Here is a 24,671-nt window from a genome sequence, read left to right on the forward strand (position 1 = left end):
GGGAACCTTTACCTTTTTCGCATTAAGCCGGGAATGTTTAATGGAATTTCGCCTGGATGATGGATCATTATCGTCATCCGTAAGCGTATCAAATTGATTGCTCAATATAATTTCATCAGAAGGGGGATCAAGCGATTGCCCTTTTCTACTGCGCTTTGGTGGCAACCAAGTTTCTCCAAATGGACTTCCAAGTAGATTACTATAAGAACAGGGTGGCCAGTGAATTTTCATTTTGAAATTACCGGTTTTTTCCCGGTTCTCCCGGTTCAAATCTTTAAAAAAAAACGGTTGTTAGTATTCCATAACAAAAAAAAAAACGAAATTAAACACAATTTTAGGAGCGTGCAATTTACTGAAAGGATAAAAAATGTGATTTAAGAAGATTCCCAAGATTCTGGGGTTTTAAAATTTGAGTAGTGTCTGAAACTAGAACTCTGTTTTTTTCAAAATTTATGATTAATAACGATCTTTGTGATGCAAGATTTGGAGTAAAAATAATTAAAAAGTGAGATTTTGAAAAAATTTCAAGATCACAGATTTGAAAAAAAAATCATACTTGTGAGTCGTGGAGTCATAATTGTCACGCTTTAAGACTTGGAAGCATTTTAAGGGTTATAAAAAATTACATAACAATCTATATAATCTAGCGAACGAACCCTGGAATGTTTAGTAAAATTTAAAAGAATTCAAAGCGTTGATTTCAAACTAATATTGAGAAGGATTCCCACACAGTTTTCGAAGGAAAAGTTCTGAGCAGATTTCCAGAATTATTCCGACATAAAAACCCTAGAAATTGTTAGATGAATTTGGAAGGATTTCTGTGGAGAAGAATGCAAGTTCTAAAAAGGAGTTGTGGAAAACAACACTTTACGGAAAATTCCTACCAGTGATGGGTAACTGAACCAACCGGTGCGCACCGTGTGCTGGTTCGTGTTCAAAAAATACTCCTGTGTTTATGTAAGCGTGTACCCTGGTTCGGTTGAGTTTTAGTGTACCAGTGTGTTCTAAATCAAAACCGTGTGCCGGTTTTCGAGTTGATGTTCAGAACCGCAGCTTGAAAACCGAAAACCGGTGTGCTAGAATTTTGGTTTTGGTACACGAGATATAAACCATGTGCAGGGTTCAATTATATGTTACCAAAACCGGGTATACCGTTCTTGGTTCGGAACATTGGCAAGAATTAAATAGCAGTGCTCCCAAAAAGGTGAGTAAAATATTTGTACCAAGCGACAGTTATTAATCCAATTGCCAAATATTTTGATAGACAATATTGGTAGCGAAGGAACTAGAAATCATTTTGAAGTCTGACAAATACCCTTCGATATGGGTATTTTTGGAGTCCGCTTGACGCCTATAGTCTGGAAATCGATAACCGATACCTTCTTGAAATCCAGAAGGCGGCATCCTGTTGCAGATAAACTGAGAAATCCTGTCAAATACCTTTCGATATGGGTATTTCTGGAATCGGGGTGACGTATAAATACCGGAAATCAATGTCTGACGCCATTTTGAAATCCAAGATGGCGGCTTACGGTTGTAGGAAAACTGGGAAATACTAGCAAATACCCTTCAATATGGGTATTTTTGGAATCTGAATGACATATAAAGACCGGAAATCAATGTCTGACGGCATCTTGAAATCCAAGATGGCGGCTTCCGGTTATAGAAAAACTGGAAAATAATGTAAAATATCCTTCAATATGGGTATTTTTGGAATAGGGATGACATATAAAGACCAGAAATCAATGTCTGACGCTATCTTGAAATCCAAGATGGCGGCTTCTGGTTGTAGAAAAACTGGGAAATACTAGCAAATACCCTTCAATATGGGTATTTTTGGAATCGCGATGACGTATAAAGACCGGAAATCAATGTATGACACCATCTTGAAATTCAAGATGGCGGCTTCCGGTTGTAGTAAAACTGGGAAATACTAGCAAATTCTCTTCAACATGGGTCAAATACCCTACAATTTAGGTATTTTCGGAACCAAGAAGACGTGTAGATGCCGAAAATGAATGTCCGTTGCCGTTTTGGAATCTAATATGGTGGCCATTGGGTTAAAAAAAATGGCAAAAACCCTACAATATGGGTATTTTTGAAATAGGGACGACGTGTAGATGCCGAAAATTGATGTCCGAAGCCATTATGGAATCCCCGATGCCGACCATATCGTATAATATTTTACACTTTTTCTAAAACAGGTGGTCACTTAGATTTTTTTGACGATATTAGCACCATCGAGTAGTTCAGCATTTAATTTTGCTGGATCTCAGTGAAAACTTGCCGAGATTGAGCTAAAAAACGGGAATTTTGTTGAGGTCTTCGCTAACAAACCGAAATTTCTCGGTAAAAAATCTAAACGCTTATACGAAAATACCTATATTGTAGGGTATTTGACACATTTTGAAACCAATGGCTTCCAACTTGGGTTCCAAAATTGCGTCGTTTCCCAGTTTTTCTATAAAGGGAAGCCGCCATCATGGATTTAAAAATGGCATGAGACATTGATTTCCGGTATTTATACGTCATCCTGATTTCAAAAATACGCATAGTGAAGGATATTTGGCATTATTTCCCAGTTTTAATCTAACCAGAAGCCGCCATCTTGGATTTTAAAATGGCGTCAGACATTGATTTCCGGTATTTATATGTCATCCAGATTCCAAAAATACCCATATTGAAGAATGTTTGGCATTATTTCCCAGTTTTTCTATAAAGGGAAGCCAGCATCTTGGATTTAAAAATGGCGTCAGACATTGATTTCCGGTATATATACGTTATCCTGATTCCAAAAATACCCATATTGGAGGATATTTGGCATTATTTCCCAGTTTTTATCTAACCAGAAGCCGCCATCTTGGATTTCAAAATGGCGTCAGACATTGATTTCCGGTCTCAAGACGTCATCCTGATTCCAAAAATACCCATATTGAAGGATATTTGGCATTATTTCCCAGTTTTTATATAACCGGAAGCCACCATCTTGGATTTTAAAATAGCGTCAGACCTTGATTTCCGGTATTTATACGTCATCCAGATTCCAAAAATACCCATATTGAAGGATATTTGGCATTATTTCCCAGTTTTTATCTAACCAGAAGCCACCATCTTGGATTTAAAAATGGCGTCAGACATTGATTTCCGGTATATATGCGTCATCCTGATTCTAAAAATACCCATATTGAATGATATTTGGCATTATTTCCCAGCTTTTAATGTTTTATATAACCGGAAGCCGCCATCTTGGATTTCAAAATGGCGTCAGACTTTGATATCCGGTATATATACGTCATCCTGATTTCAAAAATACCCATAGTGAAGGATATTTGGCGTTATATCCCAGTTTTTCTACAACCGGAAGCCACCATCTTGGATTTCAAAATGGCGTCAGACATTGATTTCTGGTACATATAAGTCATTCTGATTCCAAAAATACCCATATCGAATGATATTTGGCATTATTTCCCAGTTTTAGTATAACCGGAAGCCGGATTTCAAAATGGCGGCAGACATTGATTTCCGGTCTCAAGACGTCACCCTGATTCCGGAAATTCCCATTTTGAAAGGTATTTGACAGGTGTTTAAAGGTGTTTAAATTTTTTTCTATAACCGGAAGCCGCTATCTTGGATTTCAAGGTGGCGTTGGTTGACGATTTCCGATCTCCACGTCACACCGATTCATTGTCACATTGCGTAATACATCATTTGAATTCACAGTTTTTCTGTATTCAAAAACCGCTATTTCGACTTGACACTGCATAATATTATTCATCAAATACAATTTCTGTTTAGTTATCTGCCATCACTGGCAATTCTGAATAATGCGCACCACGCACATAAACACACAACAGTACCGGATCGGTTCTTGAATTCAAAACATCATCCTTGTGAACACAGAACACCGGTACTGGAAAATCAGAACCGCACCGTGTGCAGCGAACTGGTGAACACGGTGCGGTGTTACTTGCAACTACCAAACCGAACCGACAGCAGCACCGCACCATACGCTCGGTACAACAGATCAGATCAGCACATTGGTTATGCTTTAGAAAACCGTACCGGTGCTGTACCGGTGTTTTGCCCATCACTGATTCCTACTTGATTCTGAGGAGATTTAAATGGGTATCGCGAGGAAAATGCAAGATGAATTTGAATAAAATTAGAGAATTATATTCAGAATTCAACAAGCAACTGAGTTCTAAGAATGTTCCGGTAATAATTTCAACCCTAGTACGAAAGATTCATCACAAAACTCCAGCAAAATTGATCGCAAAAAAATTTTGATAATTAGAACGAAATTCTTTAAATACTCCATGGGGTTTCTAAATAAAATTTCAAAAGATTTTTGCTGTTTTGAATAGAGTTAAAAGAAATTTTTGAAAAGATTTTCAAAGGAATCAAGGTCTCCGGATAGGCACAAGAGAACTCTAAGAAGGATTCCAATTAAATTCTTAGAAGGGATTGTAAGGAAATTCCAAAAAGAATTCAACGTTAATAAATTCGCGGAGTGTTTTCTGGTTTATTTCAGAACAATTTCAAAATAATTCAGAGCAGAATTCCAAGTTAATTCTGGAATTCAAATCATGAGAATTTTGAACAAGGAAAAATTCAAACCCCGGGAAAGAATAATTCAGTTTCGGTTTTTACAAAAAAAAAAATCCAAAGTCCAGCATCTTCAATATGTTCTTTTAAGATCCATGCACTTTACATCTGAAATTGAGACGACAAAAATCAATTTGCAATATTGCTGAGTGATTAAATTCTAAAAAAAAAATAAGACGGGAAACTGAAGAAAATTATGCAGCAAATAGAGCAAAACATTCATTTGGTAAAGAATCACTCTGTTTAAAGGGTTTATCCTGAAATTCTGGTGTAAAAATTTGTTGCTATGGTATAGTTTATTTATTTTTCCCGGTTCTCTCCCCGAATTCCCGGGTTTTTCCCGGTTTTCCCGATTACTTTTCAAATTCCTGAATATTTTACGATATTCCCGGTTTTAGCGGTTTGCTGGCCACCATGTAAGAATCCGAAGGATCGAAGAGGATTTTTCCAAATCGATATCCAAGGAGGACTACCTCGCGTTGAGTCCAAACAAGGATCGAAGAGGAATAAAGATCAAACAAGGTAGAAATTTAGCAATTTGAGCACTGACAAGTGCTGTTTAAATGTGTTGTAGCTTTAGCTATCACTAACACTTCCTTCAGCAAAAAGCAAATAGATTCGCACAGCAAGAGAGCCCTTATTTTTCATTTCGCTCGTGACAGCGAAGATTTTCAGAACTCTTTGCGATGGTAAATGATAAAAACCGACACTGGCCAGGAGTGCCGATTTTCAGGTAAGCAGTGTTAAGAAAATCATTTTCAAATCTCATTCATGGAGTCTCCCTGAGAGAATAAACTCACGTGCGAATCTGGCAAACAATTCTCACACTTGAGATTATGATGCATTTTCACGCACTCGCATTCACAGCACCAAAATTCATTCCTCCATAAGGTTCAATTTACTTGGACGCTTTTTCGAAAAAAAAAATAGCCTTTCTTTTCGACTCATCATTTCAGATAGCAAAAAGTTCCGGGATGTGATCAGTTTCTGACATAGACCAAAGCCCATCACACACAGTGTCTGAAGAGATTAATTAACTTTCGTGTACAAAGTGATTTTCTTCACCAAAAGTTAGCTTCTCAGATCAGACTTTACGCCGGATTTCCACTTCTTTGAGCACTTCTACAGTTGTTAATTGAGAGCTTTCTAAGCCTTCCCATTCTTGCATAAGTGTTATTGTATGGCAAAGTAAATCATACTTTATGCCCAGGGAAGTCGAGAAATTGCCCAACCCAAAGAATTTATAGACATGACAGGGAATCGAACCGACTGAGCTAAAGGAGGTTCCGAAACATCTCCCGGTTAATAACTGGCCTTAGAATCGTCCAAATAGCCTGAAACATATAAAAAAAAGGAAAACGCCAAGATGGTCTTCAAATCTCCAAAATTGTCACAACACGACTGCAACAGGATAAAAAAAAACTTGAATGTGTCCGTTTTTGGTGAGATCTGACCCATCTCACTGATTAAAATTTAAATTTTGAATGATATGTAGGTCTCTGTCTACATTTTCATTAGGTACATTTTTGATCATGGCAGATTTTACCCACTTGCACTTGGAGTGACCAATGCTTATTTTAGGCTTTCATGCGTGTTGGCTCTTTTCAAATACTGATTTACTTTGGGAATCCCAAGAGTCCCTATTGCTAGCAAAATGAAGCATGATATAAAGCTAAAAAGCAAAAGCTGGTTTAGGAATATTTCGAGTTGGAAATTTTGTCAACTTCCCTGGACATAGAGTATGATTATACTTGCCACAAACTAATACTAATGCAAACATGGGAAGGCTTAGAAAGCTGTCAATTAACAGCTGTGGAGATACTTAAAGATCAAGATGGGAGTATGTAATTGTGGTGAACTACTCACGGTCCGCTAGTGTTGGTGAGTTATTTGCCGTTAATGCTCATGAAAAGTTCACTATTTTGTCATTACAGTGCCAGAATAAAACAATTTACGAGTGGATTTGGATAGCTTTGGACCTTTTTTATACGGGTGGAAGGTGTATGCCTGTCACAAATGCCATACCAAATTGATTTCTTACGCAAGTTATCAATATTTGATGTGAATTTCACGAATAAACACGATGAGGATTGATCGTTTATGCGCATGTGTTGCATGTTTTGGTTATTTTAACTATTGCTATTTTTTCGCCGTTTTATCGAGTGGGCTTCAGGCAACTGTGCAGTTTGAAGGCACATTGGGATTTATAAGCCGTTCTGTAGTTTATAAGGTAACGTTGACCTTGCAATATCTTTCTTCATTATTGGTGGGTCGTGAAATTTATAAAGTGGATCGCAAATTTTAGGTTCAGCTTTCAATCAGCAACTGCGGATGTGCTAAAACAAAACTAAGTCACACGATAAAAACTACGGTTGTTGATAAAAATTATGTAGAACATAATTGAGTGTACTAGCAAGGTGGAATAATCAGCCCCACTGTGAAGCAGTTATGGCTATATGTTCCAGTTTTAATATGCTAGAATTAAAAACAAAATCTAAAACTGAATCATTCAAACTTTATAGGGTCCAGAGTTCCTGAACTGAAATGATTCTTACTGATGCATAATTCATTTAAAAACGAAACATAATTGAAATGCAAATCTTGTAAATGTCCTTAAAGATCACAAATAGTGAACATGAATGACAAATAACTTAACTTTAGAGTTAATTTAACACTCACCTGTTGAATTTTCATCTGGTTGAACGTAAAATATCGAGCCCTGAGTACTGCATAGGAATGCCAAAAGTACCGAGATACAATACGCTGTACGTTTGCTGAAAGTCCTCATATTTTGCTGCCGAAGCTAACAATTCTTCTTTTCACACTAATAACTTCAGATCTTATTAAATAACAAAATATTTGACCACGCTGCCAGTACGTTACACCAATATTCAGCTTTATACACGAAACAATGCCAACCATTCACGTTCTCAGATGATTTAGACGGAACATTTTGGTCGGGATGCGTAGTATGTGAGTATGACAGCTTGGGCACTATGGATGAACACGCGTGTGTTTACAATATTCTAGATTCACACAATGACTGAATGCAGAAATGCCTGCAGACTCCGCTGGTGGTTTCAGTGTCTCTTCACCTGACTATGCACAGTTAGACGAAGCACACGAACCTATTGGGCTTGATTGTTGTGCTCAAGGAACGCGACGCTTTACTTTGACAATTTCTATTATTCAACCTCCTTCTTATTCGATAAACGTCCAGAAAATATTATCACAGAGTTATTCGACCGACCCGAGCGTTCAAGTTGCACCTTCCCGGACCGAACTTTGACAGAATACTGAACCAGGCCGATCAGTGTATGGTAGTGTATAATATCGGTTACCAAAAACCGATGCAAAATTTCGAGCGGTTAGAGTGACTGTCTCCTCACACAGAAGCCTAAACCTTCAACCATCAGCCAGTCTTTATCTATTCGTTATCGATCATCGCATGTTGGTAGCACAGATTTGTTTTGTCTTCAATCGAACTGACCGAACGATGGCAGGAATCAATCCACCATGATTGGATACCGGACAGGCGATATGACTGTGACTAAGTTGGATCATTTACGTATTCAGTGGTGGATTAAAGTCGAAATGGAATAACGGTTCAATATTTATCGCTTTTGGACGATATTTTTGAATCCAATATTACGCAGGTGAGATACTGTAGGTGATGGCGCATGGCGTTGATAATTCCTACCAGTTTAACTCCGGTGACACATAGCCTAATCCTTATTTTGTAGAATGGTGCCTATAGGCACCCATAGCGCAAGGAATAGAATGGACATTTTGTGAACCTCAAAATGTCTGGGAACATGCATGTGTTTCACGCAGAAGGTCACGCGAATTATATGCCAAGATAAACAGTGCAGTGCTGGGTGGTACCGCCCTCTCACCGCTGTTTATCGGATGTCCTCGGCTGTCCTTCATTGAGCTAATTTCTGTAGAGAACTAGTTTCTTGTTGACACTAGGGTTGTCAGTACCGGACCCTTTTTGTTAGTACCGCACAGCAAAAAATAAATTTTAATATTACATTCAAGAGGATGCACTTCAATCATGTCGAAAATCTCATGTAATTTTAATGGACACAAAAATAAACAAATACAGTATAAGCAAGCGTAATATCAGTTCATGCACTGTGGTAATTTTGTCCTTTTTGGCAAGTAATAGTACACCATAGTTTTGACACGATTGAAGTGCATTCACTTTCATTATTCACAAATTATTGTTTTGCTGTGTGGTATTTCGGAGTTCAAGTTGAGAGTTCAATACCGGTAATACCGGTAATACCGGTAAATTACCAGTATCAAGCGATGTTAAGAAATTAAATGAAAAACAAATAAAATAATAATTTATTAAAAGGAGTCCACCTTGGAGTACACTCACACTCTCACTTCTTTAAAATAAATTCCACAAAAGTCACGAATAACTTAAAAATGCAAAATCGGCAAAACTTAAAAATACTATTCTATTCAGTATTGGATTATCAGGATCAAAACGGTACGACGATTTATGTCCAACGTTTCAGTCATTGGACTTGACTTTCTTCATGGGATACAAAGTTACACCATCTTCCATTCGGCGCAAAAAGTTTTACGATCTCCTAAAACTTCCTAAATCCCTCACCCCTGGATCGAAACCCAAATATTATTAATAATTCTTCAAGATCTTTAAAAGTCTAGGCATTTCAGAAGTATTCGAACTTTCAGCATTTAATTATAGAAACCGTTTTGGCGACCTCTGATCATCCTTCAAATACTCTGAACATTCCAAAAATTTATAAAAGTGTTTAAAATCAAAAAACTTCTCTATCATGCTCCGGACTTCTCTGAAGGTTTGAAAACTCTGCGTTAATTGAACTGCACTGAGGTTCTCTTACGTTATTGGAGCTTCCCGGAAGTTCGTGTAGTTCTCATAAAGTTCTACACCTGAAAATTTCTGGATTTCTGTTATGTTTCCAAAATATATACGAAGTATTCTAAATGTCTCATGAGTTCTATAGACTTAAGTGTCTCGATATTTTCCTAGAATTCATGAAGCTATCCTGAATTTATTAAAATAATCGATTACAGATTTTTAAACTTTCTCAAAAGTCTGACCGTTCCTGAAGTTATTGTAACTGGCCTTAAGATGTCTGAGCTTGTCTGAAGATCTCAAGAACCAGCTTGGCTAAGGTTCTTCCCTAGTAGCACGCTTGTCACAAATCAATTGTAGAAACTTATATACGACTTATTTCAGTCATAAACAAGTTGCTGTAACTTGTTGTGATGAAAGTGTGCTACTCGGGTTGTAATTTCTATAAAGTATTCAGAAGTTATTAGTTTTCTTGTTGTTTCTGATGATCTTACAACTTCCTAAAAGTTTCCATGAAGCTGATAGAACCAGCTTGAAGTTCTCAAACCTTCCCTGAAGTGCCCAAAATGTTATAGAAGTTCTCAAATTTTACCTTACTATCCCGCAGTCGTCCATGAAATTTTTCCCGTGGGGGTGACGCCGGTGTAATGGTTAGCATCCATACCTTTAACACCAAAGTCACGAGTTTAAATCTCACCCCCAGACAAGTCACGAATGACCCAAGAGCGTTAAACTGAACATATTTGCAAAAAAAAAATCCCGAAACTTCAAGTATGTCCACTCACTGCTCGGATCGTCTTTTAATATCTTTAAAAATATGTGGACCACTCTGAAGTTCTCTAATCTAGCCTGAGGTTCGCGTTATTCTCTTAAGGATGTTTCTGGCACTGCCCTGAAATCAATTAAATTGTCCTGAAAGTCTCTTAACTTTCCGACGGGTTTTTGCAGTTCTTTAAATTTGTTGGAGCATCTGCTAAGTTTCAGAAATTTTTATTGAGTTCTTTTAACTTCCCTGATGTTCTATAAAAATCTTTAGCCTGCAATTTTTCTAATTTGAACTATCTTAAAATTTTCATTTCATTTTGACTAGAAAAATGTTCTGTGAAATTATGGAATAATAAGAAATTATGATATTATTTTTTTGCGTAAGCTACAAGAAAAGATTTGTGTTTGACACATAATACCTGGCAATTTTGCTACATGAGAGTCGCAATAAGCGATTTTGTCATTTATCTCACCCAATCTTCGTTCTTCACTCTTTGCGAAGAGGCGATCAGCAAATCGCTCATTGTGACTCTGTCAAAGCTACATTTGCAGGTTTTATGTGTCAAACAAAAACTTTACAATATTTTCTTGTTGTATGTAGGGGAAATGACGGCTTCGGCATGACAGACTATTTTCGGCAACACAAATTGAAACACTATTTTCACTGGATTTTCTTATGCTGGGTTTAGACTAGGCAAATCAAATGATCAACTCAGTTGAATTCTACTGACTTGAACGCGAATTGAACGTGCAAACCATGCCATTCAACTGACATGATCAACTCACTTGAATTGAAAAAAGTTGAACCAGACTCAACTTTTCAAGCCAATTGAATTCAACTGACTTGATCAATTGACTTGCCCTGTCTAAACCCAGCTTTACGAAAACACTTCGCTGAATGCATGCAAACGATTCTTTACGCTTTCAGCTTTAATTTGACTATATTTTTACCACCTAGAAAAAGCAATCTAGCAAGGTTTTCTTGAAATGCAACACACGCACTACAAATTGTAGCTGATTTCAAATGGAACGGTTGCCGAAGAAAAACTGGTTGCCGACAATACTCGCTCTCACTAGAGAAGATTGGAGCTTTGTAAAAGCGTTTCAAAACAGTTTTTGACAATTATTTCGACTCAAGTTGTTAGAGCAGCTGGCAGCAAAAGATTGTAAACAAACCTATACTGCATATGTGTGCGTTCCTTAGAGAAAAAGGCTATAGAAAGAAGGTCGCTGCTTAGGTTGCCGAGAATACGTAAATTCCCCTATGTAATGTATGTAAGGTAACAACCATCCCTTCAAGGATCTTGTCTTGTATGCAGCTCCACTTAATAGCAAGATCAATTTGAGCTACCGATCTGAATTCACAATATCGCTGTATGAAAGGCCAAAAACGGAGGTGCGGACCCGTAAGCAGAGACACTTACGCGAAATCCATGGGAATTTAAGAATCTCTTTCCAACGATACGATCAAACAAATCGAATAACGCAATTCACAATACTTATTAAGCTACATACCGGATGGTTTGTAAAGAAGGGCGCGTCAATCTCACTGAAACTGTTGAAGTAGAATTCACACCACCACAATCGAATCGGTAGGATAAAGAAAATGATAGTGTTTATTTCCTCCTAGACTCCGGTTGTCATACCACTCCATCGTCCAGTTCTAGGTCAAATGATACCCTGATGCTCCCTCCCAACTCAGTATTTATATAATGAAAATATATGTAATGGAGAAATGAAATATATCCGAACGAAATAATGAAAATACATTTATGTGGATAAAATAGCTGATATTCTGCAATGAAAAAAATAAACATTTTACATATAATAAGATGCAGCTTTATGTCTCCTCAGCTCACAGCATTAGGTGGATGTAACACTGAAATCTCAAGGTTATATTAACCAAATAGGGGAAATGGCTCTAATGTTGGCCTATGGATCTAAGATTTGGCCATCATCACGGTCCGCATGGCCGCCGACGTAGATCTCCCTCCATTGGCCAGGGTACACTGACAAAAGTTGGCAATCGCACAAGATTAAAATTGACAACCGAATCAAGGACCGCTTCAGGGCAGGAGACAACTAGCTGGCTTTACGCCGGACAGTTGTCGAAACTCTCGGGGCGCACTACCAAGGTTATGAAGTTAGGTAACCGACGGCTCTCTCTCCAGGAGCGGAGTGGGAATGGGGAACGGAGATGGTCTGCTTGTGAGCAGATCGCTCCCGACCCAATGCTCGGTGTTCTCAGCTGAGGCAGCGGCCATTCTCCACGCGGTTAAGCTACCGGCCAACCGGCCGATATTAGTCGTAACTGACGCACACAGCGTGATATTGGCCCTAACAACAGAAACACCGAAGCATCCGTGGATCCAAGGAACGGTAAAGCATGCACCGCCCAACACAGTATTCATGTGGGTACCCGGTCACTGCGGGATCCAAGGGAACCTAAAAGCCGACCACCTCGCCGGCTCAGGCCACACCGGACCCAGGTCCACCGGCAATGTACCGCTCCAAGATGTCAAAATGTGGATCAAGCGGACGATTTGGAGAGCCTGAGACACCGCGTGGAGGAACAACAGGACACACCATCTTCGGAAGATCAAGGCGACCACCGGAACCTGGAAGGATCGACCAAACCTACGAGAACAGCGAGTGGTGTCAAGGCTGCGCACCGGGCACAGCAGAGTCTCCCACAACTTCAGAGGAACACCGTTCCGGAGTACCTGCGAAACCTGCCAGCCACCGTGGAGCACATCCTCGTGAACTGCGCGGAGTTGGAAGACCTTCGGGCTGCCTTCGGATTGGAGTCAATCAGCATTCGGAACCTGTTGGGTGACGAGTCCCCGGCAGCAGCCGCCCTCATCACCTTCCTAAAGGAGGCGAACCTTTACCACAATATCTGAGTGTTCCTTGTTTGTATTTCTGTTTTGATGACCCTTTTGGCAGTTTTCTACATCATTTTCATTACAGCCAAGATTGGGAATCTCCTTCTGAAAAACCAATTTTTTTTTCTTTATTTTTCAATCTTCAGTAAGCGCTCAACTTCCGAGCCGATCAGTTGATGTTTTCGGACGAGCAGATCTCGGAAGTCGTTCACAGACTATATAGTACGCTTTTTGCCAGTTTTTTTTTTCGACGTATCAAGTATCGCGTTCGCGCTCGTCGCGACGTCATATTCCGCGATGCCTCGCCGCGAGAATACGTTTCGCGTCGATTACTCACAGTTTCCGAAGCTTCTCTCCCATGACGAGATCCATAAGTTCATCGCGAAAGAACTCGGTCTTACTCGCGAAAACGTGGTTCTACTCCAGCCAAGCAGACGGCTAGGATGTACCTTCGTGAAGGTTATCAACCTCGAACTAGCCGAGAAGATCGTGGAGCAACACGACGGAAAGCACGAATTCGTGTTTGATGGGAAGTCCTACAAGCTACGGATTACGATGGAGGATGGAGCGGTGGAGGTGAAGTTTTTCGAGCTACCCGAAGGCGTCACCAACGATCAGATTGCAGTTTTCCTTGCCGAATACGGAGAAGTTATCAGTGTTCGTGACCTACTGTGGGATGACCGATACAGTGATTTCGGTGGTGTTGCAACCGGTGTTCGTGTTGCTCGTATGGTGGTTACGAAAAACATTCCTTCTCTCGTGACCATTCAGGGCGAAGAAACTGCGGTGGGCTACAAGGGGCAGCGGCAAACCTGCTTGCACTGCCATGAATTTGCACACATCGGCATCCCATGTGTGCAGAACAAAAAACTGCTGGTGCAGAAGCTTGCCGCAGACCAATCGTACGCAAACGTTACGAGAGGTAAAACAAACAAACCTACACCGATCAAACCTCCACAGAAACCTACGGATCTACGAAAACCACATTCTGGGCAGAATAAGGCTTCGTTTGTATCCGAACAACTTGGCGCTTCGGGTCTGTCTTCAAATCTGCTTGGTACAAGTGAGTCACGTACTGTAGCAACACAACAGAAAAACACGATGCAGCCCCCCGCTGTACCTGTTACAGTGCAAAAAAAATCCTCCACAGCGCAAGCTGTCATCCAGCTTTCACCAATTTCCATCCCAATCGGCACCATCACATCACATCGTAGGACTGATGGGAACGAAACGGACAACTCGCAGACTTCAAACAGCAGCCGACGCTCGCGTAGACAACCGCCAGGCAAGAAAATGCGACACGAAGAAACCAACACCAGCACCGAACACGAACACGAACACGTCCAAATTTCCGATGAAAACATGCAACAATAATGGAGTACGTCAGCTGTAACCAGGGGTTGAAACAGTTGACGTTTTTTACTACACTCGCTTCGTTGTCGTGCGCGACAGTCTGTTTTTATTGGTACACTCATGCTCTACCGTCGTCTCTCTTACACAACACAACCGGTAGAATAATATTCGAGCGAAAAGAAAATTATCAAATAACTATCATATGACATGAGTCATTTCGTTCTAATTCCTCAATTTGGTGTAAATTAAACCATTTCTGATCAGAAATGTTATTTCTAGGACATCATTGCTTGCTATTTTCAGAATTCACAGAAGCACAACATCAGCAGGTCTTATTATGAGAAAAACTAAAATACATATATTCGTGACGGTCTTCGGCGACAGTGTCATATGACAGAGCCTGTCGTATGACATTTGAGTTTGGTACTGTACTATGATAACTTGTTTTCCAAGTGTCGGAGGCAAAAGCAGTCGATTATCACAGAAAATGTGTCGACTACCGTGACCGCTTACAAGACTGGCTGTAACATCGGAACCATCAATATCAACACGATCACCAACCAGACCAAGCTAAACGCCCTCCGCACGTTTGTTGGCACGATGGAGCTTGATATCGTTTTCCTGCAGGAGGTTGAAAACGAGCAGCTCGCCTTGCCCGGTTACAACGTTATCTGCAACGTTGATCATGCAAGGAGAGGAACGGCAATCGCTCTTAAAAACCATATGAAATTCTCAAATGTAGAGAAAAGCCTGGACGGAAGATTGCTCGCCATGCGTGTACACAACACTACCCTCTGCAACGTGTATGCTCCGTCGGGTTCCGTTCTTCGTGCCGAACGAGAACGGTTCTTCAACAACACCATCTCGTACTACCTTCGTCATCGCACCGATCACATCGTCCTAGGAGGTGACTTCAACTGTGTGTTGCGACAATGCGATGCTCTTCAAGCCACCGTGCAGCAACTTCATCTGCATGACGTGTGGCAACAACTCCGACCACGGGAGACGGAGTATACATATATTACGCACAACTCTTCGTCCAGGCTTGATCGGCTCTACGTTTTAGGCCGACAACATAGTAGAAGCGATTCGAAGCGATTCGATTCGTTGGCAATAAGCGGAGCGCTTGCGTGAAAGCACCCTCTATGAGCGTTCTATGGGAATCGCCCAAACCAGCCATAGTGAAAGCGATGCGAAGAGGTGTAAAGCGTTCAGCAAAGCGACAGAGCTGTTCGTGTTGTGTTTTGACGCCTTCGAACGCAAGTGGACTGATTCTAGTGAGGAAAAATGGACACCGAAATCGATTCGGAAAATTTTGCACTGCGCGCGCGACTGTAATGTTTTCAAAAACGCTTTCACTATGTCATAGGTTGCTTCGCTTGCCGCTGCATTTCGCTTTGCCAATTGCTATCGCATCGAATCGCTTCGAATCGCTTCTACTATGTTGTCGGCCTTAGTGCTGGTCTTCGAGGGCAGCTGAGATCAACAGCTGTACATGTGTGCTGTTTCTCAGATCACAAAGCCGTCACTGCAAGAATATGCCTTCCTCTCCTCGACAGAGCACACGGTAGCGGATTTTGGTGCCTCCGTCCCCACCTCCTTACCACCGAACACATTGAAGAGCTCCAAATACGTTGGCAATACTGGACTCGTCAACGCCGTAGTTTTCTCTCGTGGATAGAATGGTGGCTAGCAGTGGCGAAACCAAAACTAAAATCTTTTTTTCGATGGAAGTCTAAAATTGCCTTCAATAACTTCTATCGAGAGCAACAACGCCTCTACGAGCTACTTCGGCAAGCGTATGATGGCTACCACAACAACCGTGCAATGCTCACCACCATCAACCGGATTAAAGCAGAAATGCTGTCACACCAACGTCGCTTCTCCGAAATGTTCGTGCAAATAAACGAAACCTTTGTCGCCGGAGAACCCCTGTCTACCTTCCAGCTAGGAGAGCGTTCAAGACGGAGAACCACCATCGAACATCTGCGGAACGAGAGGGACGAGATAATCAACAATTCCGATACGATTCGTGATCATATGGTTCGGTATTTTTTCTGATCTCTATACACGGGAGAATGTAGATGACGATGTAGATGAATTATTCCAATGTGAGAGAGTCATACCCGAAGAGGACGCTGCAAATGAAGCCTGTATGGACAGTGGTGCCACATATACAGATTTATCTGTAATCATACAGATTTTTGTCAATATTTTGATACAGATATCTGTATATACAGATTACAGATTTTTCAAAAATATACAGATTTTTCAAATGAGGGGAAAATATGTTATACTATTTTTTTATATTTTTTAATTCCGAATAATAATCTTTTCTTACTTTTGAGCAGCTTGAATTCAATCTGAGCATCAAACCCAAATCGCCTTTTTCACTAAATAAATTATCATTGTTTTAGCTTCGAATGGACTTGGAATCTTTTGAATGGACTTCTGATGTTCAGATGCTCTGATTTCTCGTTGGAAGAAATAGTAGTTTCCCTTTCTATTTGTCGAAGAGTCAGCTGTGTATATTGATATTTGATTAACAAAATTTCAGAAATAAAGAATATTGCAAGGGGCAATCAAATCTGCACACTGTGCCGAAACACAGTATGGCACATTGTTCGGCACATTAAGGCACACTTTGACAAGGAAGACACAAACAATATAATATAAAACGGCATCACTGTTGAGTGTTGACATGTTGTCAATCGTTTCTAAGGTTTACTACTCGGGTCAATACTTTGTTTACGCACAAACGAAACTAGTGGGATAATGTCATACATAAAACTGGTGATACAAGGATTCAATCAAGAAGTTGTAAACGACAAACGGATACCCACTGGTGTTGGAGATCATTCGAAAAAATCTGTAAATATTGTCTGAATCGTGAATCTCTTCAAACCTAGCAAAACTAAGTCCGTCTCTTCCGATTTCCACAGCAAAAATCACAGCGGATCGTGTTTTCATCTAGAACAGCTTCTAACAGGGCCTCACTTCAGTCGAGTTCATCTATGTACACCGTGGCCGGTCCAGAGCGTCTTGTCGATATGGCAGTCAAGACGGTTGAAACGGGTTTCCTCTAGAGACGATTCGTTTTCGATTGAGGATGAAATCATTGAGAAAAATGCCCAATGGTTGCCTTTGATGATAAATTCGAACGGCCACACCAACAATTTTATCAATATCAAGCAAATGGATCCCAACTATACAACAGGGATGGCAGAACACCTGCACTATTCTGTCATTCGTATGAAAATAAGAGTACCATGCATCCTGCGAAGATCGGATTTAATTGTGGAACGATGAGCATTTGGCATCTATAGTTTGATGAATCTTCATATTCACTATTGGAAAAGTTCACCAAAACGCACTGGGGTTCACGAACTTGTTCCTTGATGAACTTCGTGAAATATCGTGAAAATTTTTCCAACGCTGCTCACATTCTAGCCCACATGCTGTCCCACTGGAGGCTTTATTCCAGAACACACTTCTTATTTTTGAACATAACATTTGATACTGTCATGTGTATCCAATCTCGAAGCGTACAACGAAGGATCAGAACAATATCTTCTGCGAGAGTTGAGGTACATCAACAATTTTGTTATACATAATGAACACTAAAGAAGAAAACAAGTTAGGGGCGACCAGATTTGGCTCCCGGTCTTGCCGAGTATCTTCAGGACGGAAATTTTCATATTTTCTCCTGCGTTTTTCCTCGGGTATTCTTGTCAATAATTAGTCTTTATTGGTGTGGTCTTTGATAGGACAACCACAGGAATTTAAAGCGATGTCCATAGAATATTGAAAGGTGTATCTGTAATGCTATATGCTCTTGAATCACCGATTGCCCACGTTTGTCATCTGTGTGGAGCTGACTGGATTGGGCGGAATCTTCTCGAGTTCTATACAGATCTAAGGCGCCTGATAAAGCACTTCCGCTGAAGTCTGTGGTGGCTGACAATCCTAATTTCAACTTATGACAGTTCTTCAGGGGAAGGCATCATAATCAGCGATACGATACTTACTTACTTAAGTGTCCTGAGCGCCATCCCTGGCGCAAAGGGCCAACGTGAAAGATCTCCATCCTGGGCGATTGTTTGCTTTCGCCTTGACCTGGGCCCAGGTCAAATTCCGGTCGACTTGCTTAATCTCCTTGTTTAGGCTTCGCCGCCATGAGCCCCTGGGTCTGCCTCTGCTGCGATGTCCGGCTGGATTCCAATCCAGCGCTTGTTTGCAGATTTCATTTCCGCTCTTCCGTAGAGTGTGGCCAACCCACCTCCACTTACGTTCCCGAATTTCTGTCGATATCGGCTTCTGGTGACACCGTCGATGGAGCTCGGCATTCTAAATCCAGTTGTGAGGCCACCAAGCACGAATTATATACCGCAGGCATCGGTTGATGAACACCTGCAGCTTCTGTGTGATCTCCGCTGATACGCACCATGTTTCGCTAGCGTACAGCAGTACAGATTTCACGTTAGAGTTGAAAATTCGGATCTTCGTGCGGAGACTAATCTGATTTGACTTCCAGATGTTTCGTAAACTCGCAAAAGCAGCCCTTGCCTTCTTGATCCGTGCACCTATGTCACTCTTGGTTCCGCCGTCCGACGCTATCTGGCTGCCAAGATATTGGAAACTTTCAACCTTCTCCACTTCCTGACCAGCTACCGTAAAATTGGATGGATTTCCCGTGTTGATATCCAACGATTTAGTCTTGCTGACGTTGATGTTGAGACCTGCCGCTGAGGAGCGTTCGGCGAGATCGTCGAGCTTACTCTGCATGTCAGAACGCCGTTGTGATACTAAAGCAACGTCATCCGCCAAATCTAGGTCGTTTAGATGCTCCATTGTAATAGGCTGCCAGAGCAACCCACGGTTCGGCACACGGTCGATCGCACCAACCATTATCTCGTCGATTACGATGAGGAACAGTAGCGGTGATAGAATACATCCTTGCCTCACTCCAGCGACTACCCGAATAGGGTCAGATAGGGCTCCGTTGTGCAGCACCCTGCACGTGAAAGCCTCATACTGAGCTTCGATGAGGTTGACGATTTTATCCGGAACTCCCTTGCGCCTTAGGGCGCCCCACAGGTTTTCGTGGTTGAGTCGGTCGAAAGCTTTTTCGTAGTCAATGAAAACCAAGTAAAGGGACTCTTGGAATTCGTTGACCTGCTCCAAGATTATGCGGAGCGAGACAATATGGTCCACACAGGATCTTCCAGCACGGAATCCCGCCTGCTGCCGTCGGAGAGTCGCGTCGATCTTCTCCTGTATCCGGTTGAGGATAACTTTGCACAGAACTTTGAGAACACAACACAGTAACATAATGCCACGCCAGTTATCGCATACAGTTGGGTCCCCCTTCTTTGGGACCTTCACTAAGACGCCCTGCATCCAGTCAGCCGGAAAAGTCGCGGTGTCCCAGATATTGCAGAATAGTTGATGCAACATTTGTGCAGATAGCATGGGGTCAGCTTTGAGCATCTCTGCTGATATGCGATCGACCCCGGGAGCCTTGTTGGATTTCATGGTTCGGATAGCAGCTTCGATCTCCGGTAGGGATGGCGCCTCAGAATTGACGCGAGTGATGCGTCGCACTCTTGGCGGTTCATGCCGAGATGTTGATGGCTGGTTGACCGACGAAACTTGTAGAAGCTGTTCGAAGTGTTCAAACCAGCGTTTCAGCTGATCAGTGGGGTCGGTGAGCAACTGACCAGTCGCGTCCTTCACTGGCATCCTAGGATTCATCCTTGCTCCACTCAGGCGTCGTGAGATATCGTAGAGGAGACGGATATCGCCTGTTGCTGCGGCTTTCTCACCTTCATCGGCTAGGGAGTCCACCCACGCTCGTTTATCCCGCCTACACGAGCGCTTCACTTCCTTCTCGAGAGCCGAATACAGTTGGCGGGCCTGGTTCTTCGCTCCTCTGGTTCTCGCCCGCTCTATCGCGGCTTTTGCATTTCTCCGCTCCTCTATCTTCCTCCAGGTGTCATCCGTGATCCACTCCTTTCTCTGAGCGCGCAGCTCGCCCAGGTTGTTTTCACTCGTTTCAGTAAAGGCATCCTTGATCGCCGTCCATTGCTCTTCTACGCTGCCACCATCAGGAATATCCGCAGCTCTGGTCTCCAGTTCCTCGACGAATGACCTTTTTACTGCTGGATCTTCCAATCGGCGTGTGTTGAATCGCCGTCCGAGCCGCTCCTCCCGCCGCTGGACCCGCGCGATACGAAGGCGGATCTCTCCAACGAGGAGATGGTGGTCAGACGCGATGTCGGCACTGCGTTTGTTCCGAACGTCAAGAAGGCTCCTTCTCCATTTTCGGCTGATGCAGATGTGGTCGATTTGATTTTCGGTATGTCCATCACGGGACACCCACGTGACTTTGTGCACTGGTCGATGGGGGAAGAGCGAACCCCCGATCACCATGTCGTTATTGCCACAAAACTCTGCCAACAGCTCACCGTTTTCGCTCATTTCGCCAAGACCATGGCACCCCATGACACGCTCATAATCCGTGTTGTCGGAGCCGATCTTCGCATTGAAGTCGCCGATGTAGATCTTGATGTCACCTCTCGGAATTTTATCCACGACTGCATTCAGTTGACTGTAAAAGTTCTCTTTGTCCTGTAACTCGGCAGCATCGGTTGGCGCATAACATTGGATTATGGTTAGGTTACGAACCCGCGTTCTGAATCTGGCAACGATTATCCTCTCATTGATAGGTTCCCACTTGATGAGCGCCGCATTTGCTTGGGCGCTAAGCAGGAAACCAACTCCACGGTGGCGGGGAGCGTTTTCACCTCGAATACCAGAATAGAGTAGTACCTGTCCCGACGGCAGCTTGTGTTCTCCAAAGTTTGGCCAACGGACTTCGCTTAGTCCCAGGATTTCGAGCTTCATGCGTCGAGCCTCGCTGGCGAGTTGTGCCAGCTTCCCCTGTTGGGCTAGCGTTAGTACATTCCATGTTCCAATTCTTGTCCGTTGTTTTGCGCTAAAAGTCGTTGCCGTAATATCAGTCCGTGATCTTTCTCTATTGGTTTCTGTAACAGTTGTAAAGTTTCGGGGACAGTAGGTAGTTAGCCTAAGGTCTCCTATCCGCCGTGATGGGGCTGCCATCTTGGGTATAGCTTTCGGGGATAAGCATTTCTTGTTTCAGCCGCTGGATGCCAGGCAGACGCTGTTTGAGCCGCACCTCCATGGTGGACAGACGCTCAGTTATTGTGTAGATGGGGCTGCCATCTTAGATTTAGCTGACACAATACAGCATTTCTTATTCAGCCGCTGGATGCCAGTCAGACGCTGTTTGAGCCGCACCTCCATGGTGAACAGACGCTCAGGCCGTGTAGGCCGAACCCGCTAGGGGCCCCCTTCCCTGTCAGCATATGACCAAAGCTCCCACCGGGGTTGGTTACCCGATCTTCGCTAAGGTTGCTCATATCCCAGGAGACACCACGAGGAGGTAGGGATAGGAGTTACTGGGTAAGAGGCTAATGGACCACTAATGGGGTCTATTTTATCCTTCAAGTACTCGCGGTACTGGTGGTACGCATTACCCAGTCGTTTGCCCCGCTGGCCAATGGCCAGCGGTGATGAAAAGAATATGATACTTTTACATCATCCCAGCGATACGATAGACTTGGGTCATATCTTTGAGGACACGCACTTCTGAGTCGATAAAACTGGTTCGACGATGTTGCTCCAAGCGTGGGATTTAACTATGCTTGGTTTGATGGTTTGCAGTTCCTCTTCCACCTCCCGACCCGCTAATGATCTAATGAGAATGGAGGTGAATGTCTACCATGATCCATCAGAGAAATTGGGAATGTAAACAAACATATGAAATTCATAACTTTCAGGGTTGCCAAACACCTTGATAAGCATACTTTAATTGTCCTTGATAGGTACGTTCGGCAGAGCGCTTGGCACCGCTTTTGACACAACTTATAACTCGGCACGAATTAAGGTTTGCAGAGTTGAACACCCCTTGGAATATTGCATACAATTCGACAAAACTTTTAGTAAAAGTTTTGTGTTAAAAGTTATTGAAAAATTACGGAGTTGAAAAATAAAACAAATGTCCAGATAAAGGTTGTCATAATTACAGACATACAAAAAAATAAAATTCTAGAAATTGTGATAGTTACTTCATTAAGAAAATCTTCAGCCGGAAACAGATTCACCTCTCACAACTGGAACTTAATGTTTTATATTTTCAATCTATAGAAAAGATACACATCACTTAACAAAAATTTTGTAGGATTTGGGGATTTTTCAAATAGACAAATTCTTTAGAAAGCATGGCTGTGATTAGTAATTTTTCAAGATTCTAAAATTTGAACAAAGTCCTTCTAAACTATGAATTAACTCAATGGAGATTTACGTAAAGCTGCACTAAGACCAAAATATTGAAATTTTACAGATTTGTTTACAGATTTTTGTCAGTCAGATACAGATTAAAAAGATTTTTTGCGATGAAAATACAGATTGAAAATCGAAAAATGTGGCATCACTGTGTATGGACGATATCACAACAACAGAAATTCTCTCTGCCATCCGAACGAGCGCATCGAAAAAACCGCCAGGTCCCGACGGTCTTCCGAAGGAGTTTTACCTACGGGCTTTCGACGTGATTCACCGCGAACTGAATTTAATCCTGAATGAAGCCATCAGATCAAACATTCCAACCCAGTTCGTCGATGGGGTGATCGTGTTGGTGAAAAAACGCGGTGCGGGGGACACCGTGGGTTCATATAGACCAATTAGCTTGATCAACTATGATTACAAAATCCTATCTCGAATTTTGAAGCACCGTCTTGAAAATGTGCTCCGTGCTCATTCCGTTCTGACAGGATCACAAAAGTGCTCGAATGCCGGGCGCAACATATTCCAAGCCACGCTCGGACTAAAAGATAGAATCGCTCATCTTAAAGCAAACGGAAGGCAGGGTAAGCTAATTTCTTTTGATCTTGATCACGCGTTCGATCGTGTTAATCAGCAATTTTTGTTCAAAACGATGCAAAACCTGGGCTTCAACACGGCAATGGTGAACCTACTCTCTCGTATATCTACTGCTTCCTCATCGTGTTTGTTGATCAACGGACACCTCTCTGCACCCTTCCCGATCCAGCGATCAGTTAGACAAGGCGACCCACTTTCTATGCATCTATTTGTAATATATCTGCACCCTCTTATACGGCGACTAGAACAAGTGTGTGGAGCTGATCTGATCGTCGCATATGCAGATGACATCAGTGCCATCGTCACCAGTGTCAATCAGCTCAACGCAATGCGTGATTTATTCAGGCAATTTGGAAATGTATCAGGAGCGCGCTTAAATGAAGCAAAAACAACGGCAATCGACGTCGGTCAAATTGGCCACCCAGCGACTGTACCGTGGCTACGTACGGAGAACACCATATAAATACTTGGTGTGGTCTTCTCAAACTCGGTGCGGGAAATGGTCTCGCTGAATTGGGACATCCTCGTGACGAACTTCAGTCGACAAGTGTGGCTTCACTCGTTACGCAGTTTGTCACTGCACCAGAAGGTGACACTGTTAAACGTCTTCTTGTCATCAAAAATATGGTACATCGCTGCTCACCTAGCACCAACTGCAGCACACGTAGCGAAACTGACAGCAACCATGCGCAACTATCTTTTCCGTGGATATTTCGCCACTATACCTATGCAGCAACTGGCACGTAGTAGAGAGGATGGTGGCCTAAAACTGCATCTACCGGCATTGAAATGCAAGGCCCTACTAATTAACCGTCACATACATGAGATCGAATCCCTTCCTTATTACAATTCCCTCCTACACCAAGCAATCCCTCCCCAAGCAAATTCCATCAGAGACCTTACCTGTTTAAAAGTAATCCTAAGCAATATTTCAAATTTCCCCTTTCAAATCCGTCAGCACCCTTCCACATATTTAATCCATCGTTTCTTCATCGAACGAACGGACAAGCCAAAGGTGGAGATAGAAAATCCAAATATCATCTGGAGTCGTATTTGAAATAATATTTCGATGCGGAATCTGCTGCCTTCTCACAAGAGTACTCTGTATATGTATGTAAACCAGAAACTGCCACATCGTCTACTATTGTTTAAAATGAGACGGACTGACGGACAACAGTGTGAGCACTGTGGAGCAGCTGTAGAATCCATACAACACAAGTTTTTCGATTGTCCTAGAGTGCGTG

The 24,671-nt window shown here is 42.2% G+C and overlaps 1 protein-coding gene across 1 annotated transcript in view; it reads right to left on the minus strand.

The window, feature by feature from the left end:
* Positions 1–7,905, minus strand: part of LOC135713712 (sodium/potassium/calcium exchanger 3-like) — a 31,276-nt gene extending 23,371 nt beyond the window's left edge. The window contains exon 1 of the mRNA XM_065236923.1: positions 7,285–7,905. Within this exon, the coding sequence (XP_065092995.1) occupies positions 7,285–7,393 (109 nt within the window). The 5' untranslated portion in view covers positions 7,394–7,905. The remainder of the gene's footprint in view (positions 1–7,284) is intronic.
* Between the last annotated feature and the right edge of the window lie 16,766 nt (positions 7,906–24,671).

Source organism: Ochlerotatus camptorhynchus, unplaced genomic scaffold, assembly GCF_037179485.1.
Source record: "Ochlerotatus camptorhynchus isolate MF236.1 unplaced genomic scaffold, CSIRO-AGI_Acam_v1.1 ptg000041l, whole genome shotgun sequence".
In the NCBI taxonomy this organism is placed as follows: domain Eukaryota; kingdom Metazoa; phylum Arthropoda; class Insecta; order Diptera; family Culicidae; genus Ochlerotatus; species Ochlerotatus camptorhynchus.